The sequence below is a fragment of the Chrysochloris asiatica genome, unplaced genomic scaffold (genome assembly GCF_000296735.1).
Source record: "Chrysochloris asiatica unplaced genomic scaffold, ChrAsi1.0 scaffold00033, whole genome shotgun sequence".
NCBI lineage: Eukaryota > Metazoa > Chordata > Mammalia > Afrosoricida > Chrysochloridae > Chrysochloris > Chrysochloris asiatica.
In genome coordinates this window covers 20,849,716-20,860,779 of record NW_006408551.1, presented here as the reverse complement: position 1 = coordinate 20,860,779, position 11,064 = coordinate 20,849,716, and the positions used below count along the sequence as shown (strand labels likewise).

The following is an 11,064-nucleotide window of genomic DNA, read 5'->3' as shown; positions in this document are numbered from 1 at the left end:
TCCTTGGAGGCCAGGATGGCCAAACTTCGCCTCTCATACTTCGGACATATTTTCAGGAGGGACCAGTCGCTGGAGAAGGATATCATGCTTGGTAAGGTGTAGAGTCAGAGAAAAAAGAGGAAGACCCCCAGCAAGATGGATTGGCAAAATGGCAGCATTAATGGGCTCAAGTGTGGTAACAATTGTGAGGTTGGCTCAGGACCAGGCAGTGTTTCACTCTGTTGTACATAGGGTCGCTATGAGTTGGTACTGACTAGGTGGCACCTAACAACAACAAAAGTGTCCCAACATTCATGTTTTAATCTGCTAATGAGGAATGTTTTCCCAAACCAGTGGTTTTCAAACTTTCTAGATTCCCTGAACCCTTGCACTGGCCCCATACTGCCCCATGAGGGCTGGCACTTGTCAGTATGTGTGTGTGTGTGTGTGTGTGTGTGTGTGTGTGTGTGTGTGTGTGTGTGTTTTCGCACCCATCACAAACTACCTCTCAAGTGAACTCCTTATTTTCCCCAGGACGGACAGGACCCATCCCATCTTTCCAGAAGGAGTTCTTTTAGGAAAAGAGAACTGAATTTTGGTCTAGTGACTATTGGAGGGGAGAGTAAGATTTAGAATAGTGGCTTGTTTTCTCCAGGATATTTTCTGTTTTAAATTTCACTATGTTTAAGTCCCATCTGTCATATACATTTGATGGGAAATTTTCTTGAATTCATATCTGACAGCACTTTAAGCTAATCACTATGAGTTGGAACTGACTCTATGGTACTTAAAACAAAATAAAACAAGGAAAAACAGTTAATAAGACCATTATTCCAATTTACACAGCAACCACTAACACCAAAGATAAAGAAATCAAAGATTTTTACCAACTTCTTCAAACTGAAATTGATCAAACATGCAATCAAGATGCATTGATAATTATTGGTGATTGGAATGCAAACTTTGGAAACAAAGGCAAAGGATCAGTAAGTGTAAAACAACTTTGCTGATAGAAACAACTCTGGAGAGCTCATGGTAGAATTTTGCAAGATCAACAACTTACTGATTGCAAATATCTTTTTTCAACAATATAAACAGCTCTGATAGCACAATGATTAAGCACTCAGCTACTAATCAAAAGTTCAGCAATTCAAACCCACCACCTGCTCTGAAAGAAAGATACGGTAGTCTACTTCTGTAGAGATTTTTAGTCTTAGAAACTCAATGAGGCAATTCTTCTCTGTCCTACAGGATTGCTCAATGACAGTGCGGTTTTTTGCTAGTTTGTTTTTTATACGTGTAGAACTCAACGAATGGACTACACAGGAATCAACTCTATTACATCTATGGAAAAAGGTGATATAAAAGCTCAATACCATCAGTCAGAACTAGACCGGTGGCTAACTGTAGACTAGACCATCAATTGTTCATATGCAAGTTTAAGGTGAAGCTGAAGAAAATTAAAACAAATCCACAAGAGACAAAGTATAACCTTGAGTACGTTGTTGTTGTTATGTGCCGTGGAGTTGGTGCTGACTCATAGCGACCCTGTACAGGGTTTCCGAGGCTGTAAATCTTTACGGGAGCAGAAAGCCTCATCTTTCTCCCGCAGAACAGCTCGTAGTTTCGAACTGCTGACCTTGCAGTTCGCAGCCCGATTCATAACCACTATACTACCAGAGCGCTTCAGTAATAGATTTGATGTATTGAACGCTAATTGAAGACCAGATGAGTTGTGGGATGACAAGGACACCATGCACAAAGAAAACAAAAGGAAAAAAAGAAAAGAACAAAATTGACGTCAGAAGACACGCTGAAATTTTGTTCTTGAACCCAGAATATCTACAGCAAATGGGAAAAGAAAAGGATGATGAAGTAAAAGAAGTGCTGACAAAATTTCATAGGCAGACTGATTGAATGTACAAAGACTTGGAACTAGAAAACCAAAAAGGGAAGAACATGCTCAGCGTTTCACAAACTGAAAGAACTAAAGAAAATAATTCAAATGTCAATTTGCAATTTTAAAGGATTCTATGAGTCCTGGTGTGGTGCTATAGGATAACTATTAGATCACAAGGTCATTTGAGCAGCAAGGTCAGTGATTCCTACTCACTAACCGCTCCTTGGAAACTCTATACAGGGTTGCTATGAGCTGGAACTGACTCGAAAACCCTTAACAACAACATGGGCAAAATACTGAATTACACAGGAAATATCAAAGAAGATCTAAGGAATACACACATTGTACCAAAAAGAACTGGTCAATGTTTCAACCATTTCAGAAAGTAGTATATCAATAAGAACTTGGGTACTCCTGACCTCATGGACAAGGATATAGCCATGGAGGGCTAGAGCTGAAAGAAAGTGAAGCGTTCAGATGATATGAAACGAGGGGAGATGCACAAGAACGCCCAAACTTGAAGACAGTACCCATTTGACTTAGCTTCGATGGTTTGATGATCAGAACTCGACTAGAGGAAGAAAAAAAAAAAAAATTATAAAGGAAACAAGTGTACATTGATACAATTTGATGAACTTGACCTATACTTATGGATGTAGTAGCTCAAAATACCAACCTAGAGGGAAGGAGTCTTCACACCAAGTATTAATCCTATCCTCTCTGTATACAGGGTTGACAGTTGGCTACCTAAAATGGGGGGTCTATAAAGGCACAAAGTGACTGGCTTACAAGTTTTCAAGAGGGAGTTTAGTTTAAGGGTGTGCGGAGGAAGGTAAAATCCCCATTGAATAGTTTTCATCTTGTCTAGACGAGTCTGGTGAAGGAAGATGGGGACAAGATTCTTAAGATTCAGTAGTGAGTAATTCTTATCATGACTAATTGCAACTGTCACAATTGTAAAGGTAGATGTTTTGTAACAAAAGTATGTGGGGGGCGGGGGGAAGTAGTTAATCTTACAGCCCAGGAACAAAGGACCCTAGGACTACCAAGAGAGAAGAGCATGAGCAGACTGTGGGATCCTATCCAGAAAAGCAAGGAGCTCCAGTAGCGTAGTGGTTACGAATCAGGCTGCAAACCACAAGATCAGCAATTCAAAACTACCAGCTGCTCTGCGGGAGAAAGATGAGGTTTTCTGCTCCCATAAAGATTTATAGCTTTGGAAACCCTGTTCAGGGTTGCTATGGGTCAGAACCAACTCATCGGCACTTAACAACAACATCCAGAAAAGCAGCAACACCAGAGATGGAGACAGAGATGAGGATATGGAGAGATAGAGCAGCTGAGGACCCTTAGACTCATGGAAACAGAAAAGCTGTGTTCTGGTGGCCAAGAGGTAGGTTTGCAGAATGTGTCCTTTAGTTGTTTAAATGATTGTATATTCCTGAGTGTTTTTGTGTCTGTCCTCCCCAACCCCAGAAAAAAAAAAAAAAAACACACAGAGGGAATAGAAGCAAATACTGTTGAATGATGATGCACAGAGGAGATTATAATCATTGCAGTGAAATGATAAGTGTAAAACCGATGTTCTCCCATGTAAACTATCACTCAATTCACAATAATAACTTTTAAAAAAAGAATAGATGGTACTGAAGGAAGAAATCTAAGCTACACTGAAGGCATGGGTGAAAAATAAGGTTCCAGGAACTGACAGCATATCAACTGTAAAATTCAACAAATGGATGTAAGACTGGAAGTGCTCACTCGTGATATGCCAAGAAATTTGGAAAACAGCTATCTGGCCAACCAACTAAAAGAGATCCATATTCATGCCCATTTCAAAGAAAGTTGGTTCAACAGGATGCAGAAATTATTAAACAATGTCATTAATATGACACACAAGTAAAATTATGCTGAAGATAATTAAAAAATGATTGACAGGGAACTGTCAGAAATTCAGGCTGGATTCAGAATAGGACATAGAACCATATCTGATATCATTACTGATGTCAGATAAATCTTTGCTGAAGACAGAGAATACCAGAAAGATGTTTCCTTGTGCTTTATTGGCTATGTGATGGCACTCAACTATGGGGACCTTTGTTGTTGTTGTTGTTAAGTGCCGTCAAGTCGGTTCCGACCCATAGCGACCCTGTACAGGGTTAGCAAAATATAAATACCTTTGTGAAGATTGGAAATTCCTGAACACTTATGTGGAACCTGTGTGGAACCTGTGCACAGAATAAGAAGCAGTCTTGAAAAGAACAAGGAGATACTGCGTGGTTTAGAACACAAAAAGGTATAAATCAGAGGTGTATTTACTCACCATACTTATTCAATCTGAATGCTGAATGAATAGTCTGAGAAACTGGATTGTGTGAAGAAGAACATGGTATTTGGTTTGGAGGAAGACTTATTAACAATCTTAGGATATAGATACGCAGATGAGGCAGCCTTGCTTGTAAGTGAAGCGGACTTAAAGCACTTCTTGATACAGATCAAAGACAACAATGTTCAGTATGGATTGTACCTCAATGTTAAGAAAACAAAAATCTCCACAAATGGACAGTAAACAACACTGTCCATACCACTGAAGTTGTCAAGGATTTCATTTTACTTAGATCCATAATCAACGCCGATAAAACAGCAGTCAAGAAATCAAACGATGTATTGTATAGAGTAAATCTGTCGCCAAAGACCCCTTTAACATGTTAAAAAGCAAAGCCAAGGTACCTTCAATTGCCTTATATGAATGTGAAAGCTGGACAATGAATAAGAAAAGCCGAACAATTGATGCCTTTAAATCATGGTGCTGGCAAAGAACAGTGACTACAGCACGGTCTGCCAAAAAAAACCAAACGAACAAATCTGTGCTAGAAGAAATACTCGTTATAATAAAAGTATAATAATAATAAAAAGAATACTCTTTAGTCTGATGCTCTTTAGAAGCGAGGATGGCAAAATTTATCTCTCATACTTCGGACATGTGAGGGACCAGTCCCTGGAGAAGGATATCATGCTTGGTAAAGTGGAGGGTCAGCGTGGAAGATCTCCAACGAGATGGATTGGCACAGTGGCAGCAGCAATGGGCACCTAACAACGACAAAGCACTTAAAAATTCTAAGCAGGCATACAAACTTTTCTTTAAATTCCATGAGATTAGGGCTGGGGAGTCTGACGCGGCTGTGCCATTGGGGCTGGCGCCGGAGTTTGGGGTGCCCGGACTGTCGTCGCGCCCGGGGCTCCGAGTGAGTTGGAGCGTGCTCACCAGCACCTCCCAACGCAGGAAACTCGCTGCGGTCGGAGAAACACCCAACGCCAGCGATCCCTGAGCTGACACCTTGCACCTCTCTTAGCAGCCTAGGAGAGAGCACGTGTCCAATCTGGGATACCAGGAGAGGATGACAGCTGCAACTCGGGTCTCCAGCAACTTCTCGCTACTCATCCCCCCTTGTCGCCACGCTCCAAACCAAGCACAGGACGGGGGAACTGCTTGCCCAAGTAGGTGCAAAGGCCGAGGAGGCACTGGAGCCACAGGTTCGGTCCCGCCCCGAGGAAACTCGCGGCGCCTGAGTGGGCCGGCTCCACGTCCGTCAAATGCCTGGGGCGGGGCCCCAGAGCCCCCGCCCCCCCACACCCAACCCCCGGCCCGGCTATAATGTCGGGACCTTAGGGGGGCGGTGGCTACTGGCGGCTGAGATGCTCGCCGGGGCCGGGGTGAGGTTGAGGGCGCGCGGGGCCGGGCGCAGCTGCTGCAACTGCTGGGCGGCGGCGGGCGGGGAGACGGCGGACGGAGGAGAGGGAGGGACGGGCGGGACGCAGGGCTCTGGAAGCTGCGGTACTCTCGGTCACGGGTTGCGTTCCTGACTCCCCAAGGTGTCTTCCAACTTTTACAGTTTTAGGAAGCAGGGAGCATTCGTAGCAGGAAACCCCGAGTCCTGAGCCGGACTGTAATGCTGTCTGCTCTCAGCTTGATAATTATTTTTATTCATCTCTAGAACATGGACTTCGCTCGCCTCTGGTTAGGGCTGCTGCTGCCTTTGGTAGCTGCTCTGGATTTCAACTACCACCACCAGGAAGCGATGGAAGCGTTTTTGAAGAATGTTGCCAACAACTACAGTTCTATCACTTACTTACACAGTATTGGGAAATCTGTCAAAGGTAGGGTCCTGCTCGTGCACACTTTCCCAAATCCTTCCAAACGTCCCTTCCATTCATTAAATATGCCTCAACTTCTTGTCCCCTTTCCATGAAACTACTCTGAAGGGCTCCAAGGGGGGGTAAACCAGCGCCTTATATGCAGATAGTTTTCTGCTCTTGTTTGTTGTTTTGTCTTACTTTGTTGTTTTGTTTTGTTGGGGGAGTAGGGGTAAAGACCCCGAGTTTTAACATCTCTGTTGTAATTCCCTGTCAACGAGTCCTTTGCATGATTGGAGTTCTTTCATTTTGGATCTTGGAGACCTTGGTCATCTGGGATCTGTGTTTTAGTCCCTTTTCAAGATACACTTCTCCCGAGGAAGTCCATGTATATCCATCTCAAGTTTCCCTTTTTGTTGGCTTCTTTAAATATGACTCAGACAATTAGGATCATTTCTTCAAGTTTCTTTTAGATTAAAATAGTACAGTTCTGTTGGTAAGATTTGTGTGGTGTATAATTAGCCCTATGGTTTCAAGTTGGGGTGGGGAGAGTGACTCTAATGCTGATTAAAGGCTGTTTTTTTAAATGTATGTATTTGGAGAAGCCCATTGCTGGAGAGTAAGAAATGTGCTTTAGACCCAGTGATTGGTACTGTGTTAGCATTTTCACAAGTTCTCACTTAGTTGTGGCAATGTCTTAATATAGAAATTATATACATTAAGTAATTCTCACTTTTATAGATAGGAAATTAGAATCACAAAGAAATTAAATATTTCACTCAAGATTACCCAGATGGTGAGTTTTATAGCCAGGATTAGAACTGAGATCATTTAATTCTAGGCTTAGATGGTTGGGGGACAAGGCAAATAATTTTATCAGCTATTATTATTTCTTAACCCTCTTTTATTATGTTGTTATGACAAAGAAGTTACCAAAAAAATGTAATGCTTCTATCAAAAGATGTATAAAGTTGTTGCGATTTAGATCTCGATTCTTTGTAAAATGTACTCAAACACTATCTGAACTCTAACTCTGAGTTTTTGAGTCAACTGGGAGTCACTTAATTACCATATTTTAAATGATTGTTTGAATTATGACCACAGTTTTTATATTAAAGAAGTATTACCTAAATATATGTAAATGCAATGCAAAATAAAAATCCTAGGCTGTGTATGTAATGGTAACTTTGTTTTAAAATAACATTGCCTAAGAATTGGTGTCAGAATTTCTCTATGTTGCTCTATAACCCAACTTTGTAGAGGTTGGATGTGTGAGACATTGTATCCTGAATCAGCGTATTTCAACCTTTTGAAAGAATTTTCCTTTAGGGCTAGAGTAGAGTAATTAAAAACAATCTAAGAATACTAATTATTTTAATAAAAGAAATGTAAAACACAACTAGCTTGAATTATTGGTCAGTCATTCAAATCACAAGATGATGAGGATGTTGTTAATTTTATGTACTAAATGATTTAGTAAATTTTTATGTTTTCAAACACAAAGTACTTGTGAAAGAAAGTTGGAGAGTCTCTTTCCTAATGGGATTCAGGTATTCTGTTCTATCCAGGATATCAAACCACATTAAAATGAAAAGCAGCAGACTTATTTTTAATTTGTATGCACTCTTGTGGTTGGTGAAAGGATTGAGAGGTTGTCATGTAAAAGTAAAATCTGACACTGGTGGTTAAATGTTTGTGTTGAGTATATTGATCTGAATAATTACTGGGATTAAGAAAAACCCCAGATCTGTCATTAGATTTCAAGTGATAGGTTAAACTGAATGCTAGTAAGTGGGAATTAGTTGCCAAAATAACCCTGCATGTCAGCATGATAACAATCAGGAGATAGTGCCCCTTTGTTGATGCTCATTTTCCTTGTTGTTGTTGTTGTTAGGTGCCTTAGAGTCAGTTCTGGCTTATAATCACACCCTGTGTAGGGTTTCCAAGGAGCAGCTGGTGAGTTTGAACCACCAACTTTGCCATCCAGTGTTTTATCCCACAGCGCCACACCAGGACTCATTTTCACTAAGACGGGAATTTTCCCTAGCCATCTTGCCTGCTGGTATAGGATAAGTTTGCCTGGCAACTCAAAATTCACCATGTATTCTTTCTTTTTTTCTATTGTGAATGTGGGTACTTTTACCCAGAAAGAAAAGTAACACTCCTATTTGGCAAAATATATTTTTAGTTTTTGTAAATGTACATCACATGTAATTTTATTATTGTAATTAGGGATTATACACATGCTGCTTTTTTTTTTTTTCCATTTAGCATTTTTCTATTACAAATATTTCTCTCAGTTGACCAAGTCTGACGATGTGTTACAAGAGAAAAATGAAGCTTTCTGCGCCTACAAAGATTTTTTTAAAAAAAAACAGAAAAGCCTTAGAAACCTTATACAGGGTAGCTATGAGTCAGAACTAACTGGACAGCATTAACAACTAATATGTTAGGATTTTGTCCTCTTGAGTATGTGAATTTGCTTTCTCATTTAGCTCTTCATGGTATCTGTATGGTTCTGAATATTTCTCTTATAAACAGTGATGTCATAAAACCACTGCTAAATATTATAAACTTAACTTCTATCATAATTGGTGAATGATACTTCTCAATTTTTTGTTTTGAAACTCACACAAAAGTTGAGTATATATTTAACTAGTACCAAGTTACTTTCCAAGAAAGTAGCTTTCCCATATTTATTCAACAGATTTACTGAATCCTCTGCCAGGAGTCTTTAGACCATTTCAGATGCTCAGAAATCTCCCAAGAATGGCTTTAGGTATCATTCTGCTTCTCAGATGTTAAAAGGCATGTACTGGATTTACATATACAGATCTGGCATTGTCTACTGCCCTTGGCTAGATGGAGTTTAGCTGGCCATTTGCCTTTAGAAAAGAACATTGTATATAAAATGTAACCACAACACTTAGTTTTCTGTCATAGTTGATCAGCTCAGTTTCCAAGTCTATTTGCTTGAGATCCTGGATAAAATGCTCATTATAATGCAAATATTGACATATTAATGATTGTTTTTGTTGTTAAGTACCATTAAGCTGGTTCTGACTCACAACAGTCCTATATAGGGAGGGTTTCTGAGGCTGTTCATCTTTGCAGGAGCAGAAAGCGGCATCTTTTTGCCACAGAGCAGCAGGTGGTCTCGAACCACCAAACTTGTGGTTCACAATCCAGTGCTTATCCATTAATTCCCTACTAAGTGGTTGTTGTGGAGTGGTGGTGTGGTGCTGTGGGCTAATATTACATCAGACTGCAAAGTCGTTTGAACTGCATGATCGGTGGTTCAAGCTCACCAGCTGCTCCTTGGAAACCCTATACAGGGTTGCTATGGATCGGAATCGACTCGATGGCACGTGACAACAACAAATGGTTGTTGTTGTTAAGTACCATCGAGTCGATTCCAAGTCATAGCGACCCTGTATAGGGTTTCCAAGGAATGGCTGGTAGGTTTGAACTGCCCAACCTTGTGGTTCAAAATGACCTTGCAGTCCAGTGCATTATCCTATAGCATTACCACAAGTACTCCTTAATGATTAGACATTAAGAAAACCACTAAAGTCTAGGAATTTCAGCTATTGTACATATGCTTGTGATTAAAAGTCATATTGGTTCAACAAGCCTTAACCCGACTCTGGCTTGAAATGCAAAGTTCCTTTGTGAAATATCTAATTGATATCAGCCTGTTTTCATAGCCATTCCAAGTTACTTAAAGACACTGTCTTTTTTCTAGCAAATAAATGATTAAGATTTCTCCTGTATTTGCCAAATTAAATTCTAAAAGAGGAAATTGAGATGAACTATGTAAAAATTAACACAGAATTTTACTGTTTTTTATATATGGTAACCTTTTTTATTCCAAATCTCAAATACTTTAAATTCAAGTGACAATTGGATATGTTTTTTTAACATAATGATGTCACAGCATTGAGTCTTACTATTTGACTGGCACTTTGCATATGTGCCATCAAGTTGGTTTCAACTCACAGCGAATCTGTATAGGGTTTCTGAGGAACGGCTGGTAGGTTTGAACAGCCAACCTTGAGGTTAGCAGTCCAGTGCCTATCCAACAGCGCCAAACCAGGACTTTGCACATGTATCTCATTTAATCATTCTCACAATGGTATGAAATACATTATCCCCTCTCTTCCAGTGTGAAGAATTGAGATTAAGTGAACTGTCCACGGCTAGAAAGTAACAGTAAAGTCACTGGAATCAGTCTGTTTGATGCCAAAGATGGAACCCTTAAGCCTCTTTGTTATAAGGAAAAACTTCTCCAGATACCGTGTATCTTGTCCCTTACCTCTCCCCAATCAATTCTCCCCTTGATTCAGAAAGAGATGACAAGTATCCTCTGTCATCCAAGTCAATCCGCTGCCATTGAGTTGATCCCAACCTTATAAGACAGAATAGAACTGCTCCAAAGAATTTCTGAGGCTGTAAATCTTTACCGAAGCGGCCTCATTTTTCTCCCCCAGAGCGACTGTGGGTTTAAACCTTTCAGATAGTAGCCAAACATTTAACCCACTGTGCCACCAAGGCCCCCGTTTCATCCAAGTAAAGCCTGTATTAAATATTTTTCATGTGTTTAGTGATCTGCTATGGAATTCCTTGGTCCTTTTCCAGGATTCACAGTTTCATCCAAAGCAGTTTGAATTCAACCTTTTATTGTAGAGTTAGAATGTTTTTTTTTTTTCCTTCTATATCAAGACTGTTTGATTATGAGGCAAAAGGAGGAGTCTGGGATTCTGGTTTGGACATTTGTGAAACACCCACCACCTATCAAACTGCCATTTTCTGAGAGATTTGGAACAGTGGTTTTCATCTAGAGCAGTACCGCCCCCTAGGGGGAGTTCTAGGAATGAGGAGGTTTAGGTCATAACGTCAGTCATTCAAGGGGGACATTTACTGGCCTTGAGTCAGAAGTGTTACCTGTCAGCAATGCATGGAATAGTCACATAATGAAAAATTACCCCCTACAATTTTCCAGTGTCCACCAGAAACGAAAAATGTCTGAGCCCAAAACTAAACTCAGTTTT

General features: G+C 40.3%; 1 protein-coding gene across 1 annotated transcript in view; it reads left to right on the top strand.

Moving 5' to 3' along the window:
* Nucleotides 1-5,874: 5,874 nt before the first annotated feature.
* Nucleotides 5,875-11,064, top strand: part of CPM (carboxypeptidase M) — a 93,038-nt gene continuing 87,848 nt past the window's right edge. Inside the window, exon 1 of the mRNA XM_006859544.1 lies at nucleotides 5,875-6,037. Within this exon, the coding sequence (XP_006859606.1) occupies nucleotides 5,878-6,037 (160 nt within the window). The 5' untranslated portion in view covers nucleotides 5,875-5,877. The remainder of the gene's footprint in view (nucleotides 6,038-11,064) is intronic.